Source organism: Erythrolamprus reginae, chromosome 2, assembly GCF_031021105.1.
Source record: "Erythrolamprus reginae isolate rEryReg1 chromosome 2, rEryReg1.hap1, whole genome shotgun sequence".
NCBI classification, from domain to species: Eukaryota; Metazoa; Chordata; class Lepidosauria; order Squamata; family Dipsadidae; genus Erythrolamprus; species Erythrolamprus reginae.
The window spans coordinates 156,939,025-156,955,551 of record NC_091951.1 but is presented as its reverse complement, the minus strand read 5'-3'; the positions used below and the strand labels follow the sequence as shown (position 1 = coordinate 156,955,551).

At 42.2% G+C, this 16,527-nt stretch overlaps 1 protein-coding gene across 3 annotated transcripts in view; it reads left to right on the top strand.

Moving 5' to 3' along the window:
- Positions 1-8,660, top strand: part of CYTH1 (cytohesin 1) — a 96,042-nt gene extending 87,382 nt beyond the window's left edge. For all 3 annotated transcript variants that reach the window (XM_070740154.1, XM_070740155.1, XM_070740156.1), the window contains exons 10-13: positions 339-415; positions 1,417-1,488; positions 4,673-4,827; positions 7,016-8,660. In XM_070740154.1, the coding sequence (XP_070596255.1) occupies positions 339-415; positions 1,417-1,488; positions 4,673-4,827; positions 7,016-7,094 (383 nt within the window). In that variant the 3' untranslated portion in view covers positions 7,095-8,660. The remainder of the gene's footprint in view (positions 1-338; positions 416-1,416; positions 1,489-4,672; positions 4,828-7,015) is intronic.
- The last annotated feature ends 7,867 nt before the right edge of the window (positions 8,661-16,527 follow it).

Here is a 16,527-nt window from a genome sequence, read left to right as displayed (position 1 = left end):
TGAAGTATAGACTTTACTCATAGCAAGTCTACCTTAGTGGGAAATCTGTTGCCTCTTCTCCGTCCTCGTGCAGAGCAGATGCAGGCTTGTTTCCGTAGCATATTCTAGGGTTGACCAATGCCACCTTTCCCACTCCCCCAAGCTCTTGTGCTCAGCTGGAAGCCACCTGCTGCTCTGGTGTGGGGCTGGCTCTGCTTGCGCTCTTGGCAACCGCGTGCTCGGCTACTGTCTGTTGTGCCCATAGGCTGCAGCTCTGCCTTTGCCTTAGCTGCTCTCGTGTCCAGAGCCAGCTTTTTGGCCCGGGCACGCATTGTCAAGCTTGCTTCTCCCTTGTGCAGGTGGCCGAGTGAAGACGTGGAAGCGACGCTGGTTTATCTTGACAGACAACTGCCTTTACTACTTTGAGTACACCACGGTGAGTGCCTCAGGTTGTTTATTGTCCTGACCTAGGCTTCCTGATCAAATAATTCAGCACAAGCAGCATCCCCAAAAACCTCTTTTATTTTAACGGCTAGTAATTCTTTTCATTCCCAGCCATAATAAGTCCCAAACAATGATAACAAGTCCAACAGCAGTCTTTCAGGGAAAGGCAGATAAGATAAGCCCACGAATCTTGATCTTTCTGGACAAGCTGCCAAGGACCAACTAGCAATAAACATGGCAAGGCCAAACAGAAACATGGAGTCCAAGCTACAGTGACACGAGTTGAGCAAAGTTGCTTCCTGCAACGAGCCCTTCTGTGTGCTCCACTTATATAGCCTGTGGATGGGTCCAATTATCTGCAAGTGTTACTCCCGAGTAGTCCTCTTCCTCTGTAGCTGTTCTTGCCTTTGGCAGCTCAACCGGCTCCCCCCTGTTCCTCTGCCCCGCTCACGACAGCCTCTGAAGGCAGGACAGACCTCTCAGATGGCCTGTCCTGGATCCCTGGCATGGCACCGTCCTTCTCCAGATTCTAGGTCTCGCCCATGTTCCTCCCCAGCCTCCTTTCTGTCCAACTCTGTTGCCCACTCTGCAGGCCACTGGAGGACCACAACAGTTGCCATTTGTACAGATTCACCCAAGTACAACCCAAGTGCTACTCCAAATGGTGGGTCTTATTTTAACATAAAATTGGAGTATTTAGCATAAACTGTTCTCCTGAAATATTCACGATTGGAACAAATGCCACAACGAAAACCAGAAAAGATTGTGCCCCAATATATTTGTTGGCCTTGTTTCGTGCCATTTTCTCCTTACTTTATTATGATATATGGTCTTTGGCCTCCTCTCTGAAAGTTTCACCTTTGAAGCATCAGTCTGGATATATTTGTCTGAGAGAGGAGGTTTCCCCCACTTAGTTTTGTGACGATTGGACATTTGTTACACGTCTTACAACCAAGAAGATAATTGATGGATTCAAATCTGGCCATCTTGTAGGACAAGGAACCGAGAGGCATTATTCCATTGGAGAATCTAAGCATCCGTGAAGTGGAAGATTCTAAGAAGCCGGTGAGTAATACTAAGCCTGGAGACTGTGGTGAAATAGAGGGAGGTCTTGCGGCCTTTCGTTCCTTTTTGTTTTTTTGTTTTTACTACGTTTACTAAAAGTTGAAAACATAGTTTTTTGCGGGAAGCAAAACTAAAGTTCTAGTACCATGATGGCGAATGTATGGCACACACATATCTGCTGGCACGTGAGCCGTTGCCCTAGTTCAGCTGATTTTGGGTTTGCACTGAGGCTCTGGCAGGGCATTTTTGGCCTCCAGAGGACCTCCAGGGGGGCAGGGGAGGCTGTTTTCACCCTTCCCAGGCTCCAAGAAAGTGTCTGGTGCCTGGAGAGGGTGAAAAACAGGCTTACCAGGCCCACTGGAATTTGGGAAATGGGAGCAGGGGGCATCATACGCAGTGGCAGGGCAGGGGGGGTGTTCAAGCACGCATGCCTGGGGAGGGGGTTGCAGGGGCATCGAGTTATGGGTGTGGGCATGTCTGCTTGTGCTATAGCGCAAGGGTGCGCACTTTTGGCACCCGAGGAGAAAAAGTTTCGCTATCACTGTTCTAGTATATAGAATAGAATAGAATAGAATAGAATTTTTATTGGCCAAGTGTGATTGGACACACAAGGAATTTGTCTTGGTGCATATGCTCTCAGCGTACATAAAATAAAATATACATTTGTCCAGAATCATGTGGTACAACACTTAATGATTGTCATAGGGGTCAAATAAGCAATGAGGAAGCAATATTAATAAAAATCTTAGGATATAAGCAACAAGTTACAGTCATACAGTCAACATGGGAGGAAATGGGTGAAAGGAATGATGAGAAAAACTAGTAGAATAGAAGTGCAGATTTAGTGGAAGCAAAGTGGGAGATCATGATTCAAAACCAAAACGAATCCTTCAGAAAACTCTCAAGCCCCCCTTTGTTGCCATTCTGCATGTTTTGAAAGAACATGAGAGAAAATTCAAGGAAAGTGATAGCAAATATGAGTTATTAAACAGACTTGCCCACATTGTAGAATTGTTTCTGTTTCTATTACTCAGCGAGAGAAGGGAAATTATGCATGAAACCCCCCAAAGCACTGAGCTCAGGGAAACCCTACAGAGACAAAAATATAGTTTTCTGAGAATTGGTCAAGACTTAGCCACATTTTCAAGCCCTACCTTTGCTGCCTTTGATCTATTTTACAATAGGCCTGGATCAGATGGTTTCTTGAGATAATAATTTTTTTTAAAGAATATTTTATTTTAGTGCACAAACCATTTCCTGAGGCTGTCCATACTTCAGAAGTGATTTGGAAGAGGTGTTTTGAATCACGAAGGAACAGTGCTTCTTTAATACAAGGGAGCAATACTTCTTTAATACAAATAGCATCATTAAGAATTATACATATAAAAGATAAGCATCCATGCAAAAAAGAAATACAAAGAAAACAGTGTGTGTGAAAAAAGCAGAAAGAGGAAGAAAAATAAATAACTTCCTTCTTTACCCCAGCAGGTAAAAACTATTTTAATAGCGTAACACTGTTTCTAGCTGCCCCGAGTCTGTGGAGAGGGGCGGCATACAAATCTAATTAATAATAATAATAATAATAATAATAATAATAATAATAATAATAATAATAATAATAATAATAATAAATGTGAATAAATAAAGGGAGCAGCACTTCTTTAATGTGGTTGCATCTTTTTCCAGGTGTGCACTGTAGCCTGAAACAAGATTTAGTTACCCTAAGGAGGTGATCTGCTCATGTTCTCAAGCAGTCCAAATGATTTCTGAAGCACGGATAATTCTGATATGCGCTGTCCTGAAATGGTTGCCCAGTAAAGTTGAACTTTGTAGTATCTGAACTAGGATGTAGATGATAATAATAATAATAATAATAATAATAATAATAATAATAATAATAAATAAATAATAATAATAATAATTATTATTATTATTATTTATTAGATTTGTATGCTGCCCCTCTCCGAAGACTCACAACAACAATAAAAACAATATTATAATGGCACAAATCTAATATTAAAAAACTAAAAACTCTATCATAATTAAAAACCAAACAGCACATACATACCAAACATAAATTATAATAAGCCTGGGGGAAAGATGTCTCAAATCCTCTATGCCTGGTGGTATAGATGGGTCTTAAGTAGTTTACGAAAGACAAGGAGGGTGGGGGCAGTTCTAATCTCCGGGGGGAGTTGATTCCAGAGGGCCGGGGCTGCCACAGAGAAGGCTCTTCCCCTGGGGCCCGCCAGACAACATTGTTTAGTCGACGGGACCTTGAGAAGGCCAACTCTTTGGGACCTTATCGGCTGCTGGGATTCGTGCGGTAGCAGGTGGTTCCAGAGGTACTCTGGTCCAATGCCATGTAGGGATTTAAAGATCATGACCAACACTTTGAATTGTGACCGGAAACTGATCGGCAGCCAATGCAGGCCACAGAGTGTTGCCATGTTAGCATTTCTGTAAATTGCTGTAACCTGAGTTTGGCTTCATAAAAGAAGAGATGAAGACACTTCTTGACGATACCTACCGTTTTTCTATAGTTCAGGCCTCCAACAGAAGAACAATCAAATTGGGAAGCCTTTTAACTATAGTTGCTAGTTTCAACTGAATTTGGAAATTAATATGACCAGTTTTGAAATTAGCCATTTAGTGATTGATTCAAGATTAATATTGATGGTTTAATTATTAGTATCTTCCTGCTTGATGATCAAAACATTTAAATACGTTAAAGGGTTAAATAAGGTTCAGGAGGGAAGTATTTTTAATAGGAAAGTGAACACAAGGACAAGGGGACGCAATCTGAGTTGGGGGAAAGATCAGAAGCAACGTGAGAAAATATTATTTTACTGAAATAGTAGTAGATGCTTGGAACAAACTTCCAGCAGACGTGGTTGGTAAATCCACAGTAACTGAATTTAAATATGCCTGGGATAAATATATATCCATGCTAAGATAAAATACAGGAAATGGTATAAGGGCAGACTAGATGGACCATGAGATCTTTTTCTGCCATCAATCTTTTATGTTTTTTCCACTTCAATTAACAGAAGTTGGTTTAGGGAACTGATATTTGCTGCAGAAAACTCATGACTTTTCCGTCAACTGCATTCTGTGTGTTGACACTTCTGACTTAGTTTTTTAATGAAGTGCAGCAATGACTTTTGACCTGTTCTTCTTGCAGAACTGCTTTGAACTGTACATCCCTGACAACAAGGACCAGGTCATCAAGGCCTGTAAGACTGAGGCAGACGGACGTGTGGTCGAAGGGAACCACACGGTGTACCGCATCTCGGCACCCACTACAGAGGAGAAGGACGAGTGGATCAAATGCATCAAGTGAGACGGAAGAAGGGAGTGGCCAGAGCTTGAAGCAATATGGGGATTTGCTAGGAAGAGGAAGCATAAATCTCTTTGACCGAAGAAGAGCCTGAAATTAGGAAAAGAGGAGCAGCATTAGATTTTTGCTAATCTTTGTAAATAGGCTTGTAGGGATACAGATGGTCCTTGACTTACAACCATTTGCTTAATGGAATTTTGAATTAATGACAGCTTCCCCCAAAAGTTGGTTATGGCTTAAATTCAAACATTATTACCCGACCCCTGCGGTTATATGATCTTAGCTTGGGCAACCGGATCACATTTATGACTGGTGGCAGCATCCTGCAGTCAGGGCTCCTTGGGTGTTCTCTGAGGTTGTTTTCTTGCAAATGTTCCATTACCCAAAATAACATCACTGATGATGCTACTGGCTTGGGTGATGAAACGTCTGCAAGAAAACAATCAAATCATGTTTAAAGCAACATGAGAAAATATTATTTTACTGAAAGAGTAGTAGATCCTTGGAACAAACTTCCAGCAGACGTGGTTGGTAAATCCACAGTAACTGAATTTAAACATGCCTGGGATAAACATATATCCATCCTAAGATAAAATACAGGAAATAGTATAAGGGCAGACTAGATGGACCACGAGGTCTTTTTCTGCCATCAATCTTCTATGTTTCTATGTTTCTAAGTCCAGATTGTACCGAGAACTCCTCATTTTGACCCTGAGCTACAAGTTTTCTCCTTTATTGGTATCCCCCAGTGTCTTGATTTATGATTTGCAATTTTAAGCAGCATTCACACTTAAGACCATGTGACTCGACTTAACTACTGCATTAAAAATGGTCGTAAAATCAGATCCTGTCACGCAGTGATTTACAAGTGCAATGATCTATCCTGTTTTCCCCCAAATAAGACATCCCCTGATAATAAGCCCAATCAGGCTTTTGACTGTAGGGCACTAAGGCCAAGCGCTTATTTCAGGGCTCAAAAAAATATAAGACAGGGCCTTATTTTGGGGAAACACGGTATGTTCAAGCCCCGATTGTGGTTGTAAGTCAAGGATTACATGTAATGCTCTGATTAAGAGGAAAAAAGTAGGGCTAATCCCCAATGAAATCATAATAAAATGTTTGCCATTTTTGTAATCTAAAAAAAGTGATCCAGTGATCTCCTTGTTAGGTGGGAGAACGGCTGGTGAAGGAAGGCTTTCCTTAAAGAGTCGGGAAAGAAGTTAGTTAGTTAGTTAGTTAGTTAGTTAGTTAGTTAGTTAGTTAGTTACCTAGCTAGTTAGTTAGCTAGTTAGTCAGTCAGTCCGTTCATTCATTCATTCATTTATTCATTCATTCATTCATTCATTCATTCATTCATTCATTCATTCATTCATTCATTCATTCATTCAACATATTTATATGCCGCTCAACTCCCAAAGGACTCTGGGCGGCTTCCAACAGATAAAAAATAATTTCTGAAACAGTAAAACAAATTCTAAAACAATAGAAACATTGATTAATAATCCCAATTAAAACACATAGTCAAACTAAAATTCCTCATTCAGCGATCCCAGGTCTGCCCGAATAGCCAAGTCTTTACAGCTTTACAGAAGGCTGGCAAGGTGGGAAGAATATGAATCTCCGGAGGCAGTTGGTTCCATAAGGTCGGGGCTGCCACTGAGAAGGCTATGCCCCCAGGGCCCTGCCAGCCGACATTGTTTGGCTGACGGGACCTGGAGAAGACCAACCCTGTGGGTTCTTACTGATCGCTGAGAGGTATGCAACAGAAGGTGGTCTCGAAGATAATCTGGTCTTAAGCCATGTAGGGCTTAATGGGTGATAACCAACAGCTTGTATTGCATTCGGAGACCAACTAGCAACCAGTGCAGCTCGCAACATCAGTATTATATGCGTGTACTTTGGTACTCCCATAATTGCTCATGTGGCTAAACGCTTTTCAAGGGTAGCCCCATGTAGAGTGCATTGCAGTAGTCGAGACGACAGGGCATGAGTGATGGTGTGGAGGGTCTTCTGATCCGGATAGGGGCGCAACTGGTGCACAAAACGAACCTGTGCAAAGGTCCCCTAGCCACAGCTGAGAGATGTTGTTTGAAACCATTCTAAGCCCTGTTACAGAAATCCTGCTGGGTAGCTGCCTAAGAGTTTTAATAATCTCTTTTTTCCCCCTGCCCCGTTTTCTCTCTCCAGAGCCGCAATCAGCCGGGACCCTTTCTACGAGATGCTTGCTGCACGCAAGAAGAAGGTTTCCTCTACCAAGAGGCATTAGTCCCCACATCTAACTCTTTGGTGGTGACCTTGGCAGGGGATGCCTCTCCATCCTCTGAGAGTGGGGGGACTGAGAGGCTGCACTAGACCGTCTGCTCTCTATTGCTGCCTTCAGGAGACCGGCTTCAGCTTTCGCTATTCTTTCCCTGTTTGGGAGCAGGAAGAAGGGGAGAGGGCAATTAAGCGGATGGCAGCCACCGACTCACTAACTTCTTTCTTAGGAAGAATGCCAGCTTCTTACCTTGCCAACCTGAATCCCACTGCATCTTCTGCAGTCCAGGTGACCAGAAGAGAAAGCGGTTGGAGTCTTTGGGGCTATCATAGTTGATCTGTTCATTAGTGTGAGCTGATGGAGAGGTAGAGCGCATCAACTGCAGTATTGCCACCCCTAAGGGGTATGTAACTCTATTTAAATTGCCATTGCTACTCTCTAAAGCCCAAGCACCAGGAGCGGACCTCGGACCTTTAAAGGCATACATTGATCTATAGAGCAAATGTGCTAGCTTCGAAGCCTGGAGATTCCAGAGACACCTCCTATTGCCTTTATTTTTTTATTTGTTGGCCAAGCAAAATGGGTGGCTTCCGTTCCCAAAGCGATTCAGCCATGTGGTCTGTTAGGCATGATTAGCTGCGATCCTCTTTTCACATTTTTTTAAATAATTAACCACTCGGAGTATTGGGCAGTCAAGATGTCTGCTCCAACACCTGGATTAGGGGCCTAGGGTCAAGGCTGCCCTCTCCAGGATTTTCACTGTCCTCGTTCTAGAGGGCACCTACTTTAGGTGGTTCTCGTTATCCCTGCGAGCCAGTTCCAGGTTTGCAGAAGCAGGCGAGTTAGTATGGATGCTTTGCAGGAAGATTTTTTTTTTTGGCCAACAATTTGTGGGGACTGACCCACTCGGCTGCTGGCTGTGAAATCTCCACCCTCTGTTATACGTAGCATTGGGATCATGGCTCAGAATAGCAGAACTTAAGGAAGAAGGGGAACTTCTGATCTTTTTTGGCAGGGATGAGTTCAGCTGAGGTTGCTCTAGGTCAGTTGGAAGCAGTAGTCCTTTACCCTGAGTGAAGCACAAGCAAGCGGTTGGGAGATTAAGGATTTGGAGGGGGTGGCTTTGCTGGCTAATGCTTGCAACCAGGTTTGTGTGGGGGTGGGGTGGGAAGGAGAGCCACAAAGAAGGCTGCCCTCCCTTGCAAAGCTTTTTTTTTGGGGGGGGGGGGGGGCGGGGACTCTCAGATTCCTCACCCAGTTCTCCAAGCCTTCACACCCACCTCTATATCGATCTATTTATCTGAGATGTAGATACTCTCTGTACAGGTTTCTTTCCCCTTGAGATTATTTTGTATTTGTTTGAAAGATTGTTTTTATAAAATGTGACGGGATTCCTGCATACTGCTGTAGCACAAGGGGAAAACGGGGAGAGTGAATGCTATTACAAGTCAGACACAGTTGGGTTTGGTTAGTTTTGTTTTGAATCTGTTTTTCTGGGTTGGTTTGGAATTTTTGTTTCTCACAACTTTGTGATTTAGCACAGAGCACCTGCAGCAAATAAACATTGGACTCTCATCTGGCTCACATTCATCTTTGTCTGCTTGTGTTCCTCTGCTGACAATGAAGCAAATTTTGTGTTCTGAGAATTGTCTACCTTATTCAAAACTCGACATATTCTGACAGCTGCTGTCCATGGTTTCATCGTAGGAGTTGGCCAGGGATGAAATCTCAGGCACTCACAGTCTTTAGTATGGCTAAGCAGACCCACCGAAACAAACAGGTCTATTGTGTGATTGTGGGGGTGATTTTTTTTTTTTACTCTTCACCAAAACCCAAACCTCTCATTCATTGCCTATGATGCATACAAGGGTGTGTGAATCACTAATGCACTAGGCAAATTACATTCACTTCATTATTTTCAGTGGCTAAATGGAAAAGAGACGCCTGATGGTGATTATCTCCCTTTTACCATCACCACCAGCCAGAACTTGAAGTTGCTCAGTTTTGTAGTTCTCTTGATTCAAGTTATGCATGGGGCCTTTGTTTATCAAAGACACTCAGGAAGTGAGTGTGTGGGTGTATCTACTTTTTGAAACTCCTGCTGCCTGGCTGATTACCTGAAGATGACAACAAAGGGTGCTTTTTGAATTGTCACTCTACTATTGCAGGCCTGGTTTAAAATGAGAATTGCCTACTTGGAATTCAGTGTTTTTGTGAAATGGCCTGTAGCAATCACAAAGAAATCATGCTTAAAAATGTAATTTGGCAACTGGGGCAGCAGGAGTGTTGTGTTGATTCATACTGTACAGTACCTCCTTCGATATTTATTTATTATTTATTTATTAATTAGATTTATATGCCACCCCTCTCTGCAGACTCGGGGCGACAATGTAAACAAATCTAATATTAAAATAATCTAAAAAACCCCAATTTAAAGAACCAATCATACCTACAAACATATCATGTATAAATTCTATAAGCCTAGGGGGAAGGGAAAATTTCAATTCCCCCATGCCTGACGACAGAGGTGGGTTTTGAGGAGCTTGTGAAAGGCAAGGAGGGTGGGGGCAACTCTGATATCTGGGGGGAGTTGGTTCCAGAGGGTAGGGGCCGACACAGAGAAGGCTCTTCCCCTGGGTCCCGCCAGACGACATTGTTTAGTCAACGGGACCCGGAGAAGGCCAACTCTGTGGGACCTAACTGGGATTCGTGTGGCAGAAGGCGGTCCCAGAGGTATTCTGGTCCGATGCCATGAAGGGCTTTATAGGTCATAACCAACACTTTGAATTGTGACTGGAAACCGATCAGCAACCAATGCAGACTGCAGAGTATTGGAGTAACGTGGGCAAATTTAGGAAAGGATATCTACATGCAAAGCTGCTTCTGTATGCGAAAAGCTCCGTTTCCTTTAGATTATAGAATCAGGACTGGAGGGGACCTTGAAGGTCTACCAATATAACCCCTTGCCCAAGGCAGGAATTCCTATACAAATGGATGTCCAATCTTTTCTTGCTCATCATATTCTTGCTCATCTCCATAAAAAGTAATAGCTTTCTATGCGTGGGATAAACAAACATGCCTGGGATAAGCGTCCATCCATCCTAAGATAAAATACAGGAAATAGTACAAGGGCAGACTAGATGGACCATGAGGTCTTTTTCTGCCATCAATCTTCTATGTTTCTATGCCGGTTAGGGTTTGGGGTGGCAGCAGCTTTGTTTATCTAATAGCCTAACATCCTGAGGATACAGGAAATGAGGAGAGATGATGTGAATCCCTTTCAATGAGAGCACAGATTACCTACAAAAGCAAAAATAAATAAATACATGATTTCAGAAGGGATTTTTTTTCCACCCTTCACCAAAACTCAGAATGATCCATAGGAACTTTCCACAAGGACAAGTCCTTCAGTCATGACTATGTTTGACCACCAGGGGGCCCCCATGCGACAGATCCAGAGCTTGAAGTTTGATCTGCAATAGTAAACCTCTAAATAAATAAACACTGAGCAAATTGTGTGCACCTATGGACTGCAGCTGCAAAGCTTCTTATCAACTGGCACAATGAAAACTTAGAAGATGGAGCAGACAGCTTATTATAAGTAACCTGCAAAGGAAGAATGAAAGTTAGGATAGTATCCAGGAAGCTTTTTTCCAGTAAACCTTTTAATTTTTTTCACTCCCAACACATATGCAATATCACATACCGTCAATCCTAAATTACATTACAATAATTCATCTTTTTACATTCTGTATTCGTCATCCATCAAATGCTGCCTCCTTTTACTTTTGACATCTGGACAAAAATAATTATTCTAATTTCTTACATCTAAAATGCTATTAGCTAATACACTTTTTAAACTGCTTTCTCCATAATCACATCTAATACATTCAGGCCGTAGTGCTACAATCTTCTCCATACATCCTTAATATCAATTTCATGTATATTTCTTGACCCTGATTTTATAATAATTGCCCTTTAACAAAAGAAGGGGGCTAAGGAACAAATTACATATCTTCAAATATTCCCATTCCTATCAACTAAATCCTAAATTTTACCTAACCATCGCAATTATATTTACAAGAGGGGGAAATTTCTGAGACTTCATGGTATTATGTCTGTACAAAGTGTTCGGGCTGCCTTTCTTCTTTCCTTCCCTAACAAGTTTGGGGGATATGTTATAGCTCCTTATAAAGATAAAAGGGCTAAAACCTGCTTTTATATTTTTATTTGAGATTCTGGCATCTGCCAGCTTTCCTCTAAGGAGTCTACAGAGAATAGTAATAATGATGATAGATAGATCTGGGAGCTAGAAATATCTGCCACCTTTAATTTTTTGCAGGTACAATATGTTGGTGCAGCTACTAACTACTAAATGGATGGCATTTACTAACTAGTGGTGGCACAATACGTTGGACAACAGTTTTAGGAGAACTGTTGATAAATGCAAATGCTTTCTGAAGATGGCTGAGAGTATTCCTGAGTCTGTTTTTCATCAACTGCTCTTAAATGTGATTTAGGAATTAATGCTACACGCTCTGTTTGTATATCAAGTGTAATATGTTTAACCCAGTTCCTATGTGAGATAGAACAAAGTGCCTCAATTCTGCCTTGTCCTCAAAGACTCTTCACACAGTGATCGAGATCAAACCAATCTTTTTTCTTCCAGATTGCCAAACATTTTACAGAACGTCAAACCCTTTGAAACCCCAAACATATATTCAATGTACATTAATTCCAATTAGCCAGATGTGATGCAGAGTACGATTTTATTAAGCAAGAGTGGAAAATTGCGGAGAAACCATAACAAAACAAAACAAAAAAAGCATTTGAAGGCAACTATATCTACTCATTAATGTTTGCTACCACTATGATTCATAGCTATTTCCTGAAAATAGCTTGCTTTATTTATTGCAAAATATGTGAGTCAGACCACCTAGGCTAAAGATGAGGAAGCCGTGTTCTAGAGATTGCTGAAGAGTATTGACCCAGCAGTATCTCTTCTAAATTATTCCAGCAATTGGGTGATCACCCCTTTCCTGAGTCTTCTTATTGATCATTCAAAGGCATCTTCCGTTTTAGTTTAATGTTCTCAGACCAGTTTGCTATAGCACCCTTCTCCTATGCAGTCCTCACATGGAAAGGTTTCTGGGATGTTATTAATTTTTCACTGGAATCCCCAAAGCCGGAATATGTAGCCTGTAATGGAATCATATGCTTCAGAAACAGGTCCAAAAGAATATTGTGTCAAACAGTCGCTTATTCCTCAATTTAAATAGCTCATGAAGATGGTGGGGAGGCATTAAAGAACACAGCTGGGCAGCTATATTAACATGCCAACTGTCCGTTTTTGAGCTGGTAAAGAAGGACGCTGCAATAGAATGCCCCAGGCCAGTGATGGCGAACCTATGGCACGGGTGCTACAGGTGGCACTCGGAGCTATATCTGCTGGCACACAAGTTGTTACCCTAGCTCAGTCCCAATGTGCATGTCTGTACCAGCCAGATGATTTTTGGCTCACCCAGAGGCTCTGGGAGGGCATTTTAGGCCTTCAGAGAGTTTCCGGAGGATGGGGAGGGCATTTTTGGCCCTTCCCAGGCTCCAGAGAAGTTTCTGGAGCCTGGGGAGGGCAAAAAATGGACCTACGGGGCCCACCAGGTGAGGGAAATGGAATGATTCAGGCCTCCAGAGGGTCTCGGGGAGCAGGGGAGGCCATTTTGCCATCCCCAGCTATTGAATTATGGGTGTGGGCACTCACGCATGTGCAAGTGCCCACACCCATAATGATGGAAATAATAATAATAATAATAATAATAATAATAATAATAATAATAATAATAATTTATTCGATTTGTATGCCGCCCCTCTCCTAGGGCACTGGCCCTAGGCCAGTGATAGCGAACCTTTTTTTCCTCGGGTGCCAAAAGAGTGTAGGCACGTGTTATCACGCATGTATGAGTTCCCACACCCATAATTCAATGCCTAGAGAGGGAGAAACAGCTTCCTCTGTCCCCCTGGAGGCCGGAAATGACCTGTTTCTCAACTTCTAGTGGGCCCAGTAGGCTCGTGTTTCGCTCTACCCAGGCTCCAAACGCCCTCTCCCATCCCCCCCAGGCTCTCTAGAAGCCAAAAACGCCCTCCCAGAATCTCTGTGCAAGTAAAAAATCAGCTGGTTGGCACACACATGCACATTAGAGCTGAACTAGGGCAATGACTTGCGTGCCAGCAGATGTGGCTCCACGTACTCCATGTGAAGTCCAGATATCTTCAAGTTGCCAAGGTTTGGAAACACTGCTCTAGAAAGATCCCATTGGGTTCAGCATCTGCAATGTACAGTAAATATAGAAAATCTGCAGTCTTCTATATCAGCAGTCCGAAAACATTTTGAAACCAGAAACATCTTTCATGGAAAGCAATTTTTCCATGGACCAGGTAGATGGGTGGGATGGTTTCATGTAATACTACCTGCTCTATATGTTGTGGATTACCAGTCTATCTTTTTTGTTCATGCTGGTTGGGATTGATAGGGATCAGAGCCCAATAATCTCTGGAGGATCCCAAGCTCTGCAACCCTAAAGAATGTGAATTTTAGGATTACCTTGACCACTGGGAATTGGATGACCCAATCCAGTGAAGTGGTTGGGTCATTAATAAATCTCCACAAAACATATGCTCATAAACTGTTTTCTGTTATATTCTTCAACCTAAAATGATGTTTCTGGAAATAATAATAAGAAAAAAAAGATACTCATTTCTTATTTTACAAAATAATTTTATTTTACAAAAGAAAACTATCCCTTGCGCCAAGGAAAAATGCCTTTCGTCCGCTTCCCAGCTTCTATTGTAAGTTACTTAGCACTCAACCTAACCTCTTTGCCAATAATTTGCAGTCATACTTCTATTTTTCTTTTCAACGGCGGTTTAGAAAAAATGAATGTATGATTTCATGTCTGGAACCTCAATGTCTTGCTCTTTTAAAAGTGATGCAAGTATAAATAGTCCTCATTTAACAACTGTAATTGGGATCGACAACTCCATCTCTAAGCAGCATGGTTACTAAGTAAAACATGACATGACTGCAAGCTGGACTTTACATTCAGTCATTAAGCAAAACTACAACTTGTAATCTTGATGCTTCTCCATTGATTCTGTTTATTGGAAGCTGGTTGTGAAATGTACAAATACTGATCGTGTATCTACAGGATATTGCAGTTATTGTAAATGCCCACCAGTTGCAAAACACTCAAATAACAAGCATGTCACCACAGGGATAACTGCCCTAATCAGAATTTCAAGAACTTTTTCTGGACCTGTTCCTGCTGCCATGGAAACTCCATGCAAGATGAAGAGTATGACAGATCAATTATTATCAAGTTTTGGAAGGCTGTCTAGCCCATATACAATAAAGTGCCATGAGAACATTAGTAGGCCTCCAAAGTTGTAGACCAATGTATAGCATTTTCTCAAAAGCCATATGTGCAGGTTTATACATCTAAGTTACCATTGGGTTTGTGTTTGTGTGTGTGTGTGTGTGTGATACATGTTCCAAATTTACACTGGAATTGGAAGTATTTGAATGCATGAATATGATGTATAAATGAGTGATTTCATTTTGTAAAAAAACCCCCTCTAACTGGCTACAGTGTTCCCGCGATTTTCACGGGGGATGCGTTCCGAGACTGCCCACGAAAGTCAAATTTCCGCAAAGTAGAGATGCGGAAATAAATACACTATTTTTGGCTATGAACAGTATCACAAGCCATCCCTTAACACTTTAAACCCCTAAATTGCAATTTCCCATCCCCTTAGCAACCATTTAGATTATTACTCATCAGGGTTATTTATTAAAGTTTATTTTAAAAACTATTTATTAAAGGAGGACAAAAATTTGGTGATGACATATGACGTCATCGGGCAGGAAAAACCGTGGTATAGGGAAAAAAACCACGAAGTATTTTTTAATTAATATTTTTGAAAAACCATGGTATAGACTTTTCGCGAAGTTTGAACCCGCGAAAATCAAGGGGACACTGTCTATATATATTTTAATCCACTCAGTTTGTAACTCTTAGAAACGCTGGTTGTTGATTCTGCTTTCCTTTCAATGTTACTACCTGCTCTTCTGCAGTGCTGCAGGCCATACAGCAGTGATGGTGAACCTTTTTTGGTTCGTGTGCCAAAAGGGGGTGAGTGCGTGCCCACATCCATTCCTCCCCACACACGCACACCTCCTGCTGCCCTCTGCACATATGCACAATCCCTCTCATCCCCACACATGTGCACAGGCCTCACTAAAGCCTGGGATGGTGAAAAAGACGGCCAAATGGGCAAACTGGAAGTTTGGAAAAGTGGACTTCCAGTTTGCCTGTAGTAGTGTTTTTTGCACTCTGGACTCTTCAGGGACACTTCCAGAAGCCCCAGAGTGTGAGAAACAGCACAATGGACAAACTGGAAGTTTGTTTTTCTGAACTTCCAGTTTGCCCTTTTGTTATGCCGGGCTTCATGTTACGAGCCCCAATTAAGTCAGAAATGTAAATTCAAACACACACGCTGTTGTAAAGTAAACAGAGTCGGTTTATCAAAACAAAAGTATTGTACGCACGCACTTTAAACAGCCAAAATGCTCTCCCACAAACCACAAGCCTTGAATGCTGTGAAAAACAAAAACACAGAGCAGATAAAAACAGCTGTGAAGATGTCACATCCACTCCCCTTCAAGAGTCCACTAAATGTACTTAACTGTGAAATATCCAAAAAGTCTTTATAAATCCTGGAACAGTCCAAATCAAACAATACTCATCCTTCTCCAAACAGATAATACCCCACACACGCTCTCAGCGATGCTAGGAATTTATCAGCAGCCCCATTAGCCTAATTGCCCCAGCCACAGGTGTTCTCCTTTATCTTCTATAATACTTGTGCAGTTGTTCCCTTCTCATCATAAACCTGCACCTGCGAGCATCTTCGGAGAGGGGTGGCATACAAACCAACCAACCAACCAACCAACCAACCAACCAACCAACCAACCAACCAACCAACCAACCAACCAAATAAATAAATAAATAAATAAATAAATAAATAAATAAATAAATAAAATCTATTAATCCATCTTCCTCTGAGTCTGAGTCATTAATGGGGTCATTAGCTAATGGGCTGCCTGCATCTACCTGACCATCCGATTCTGCTTCACTCCCAGAGTCTGCTCTTGTCACAGAATCTTCACTGTCTGAAGCTGTTGGCAGTAAAACCAGTCTCTGAGAACTTGAGGATTCTCCCAAACGACAGCCACAGTCCTCGGAGCAGGAGCTGGCCCAGAGCCAACCACAACACCCATTAAGTACTTTTTCACACTCTGGGGCTTCAGGGAAGCCTCTGGAGGACATAATGGCCTTCCTCAAGGCCAAAACCCAGCTGGCTGGTGCGTGCATGCGCGCTAGAGCTG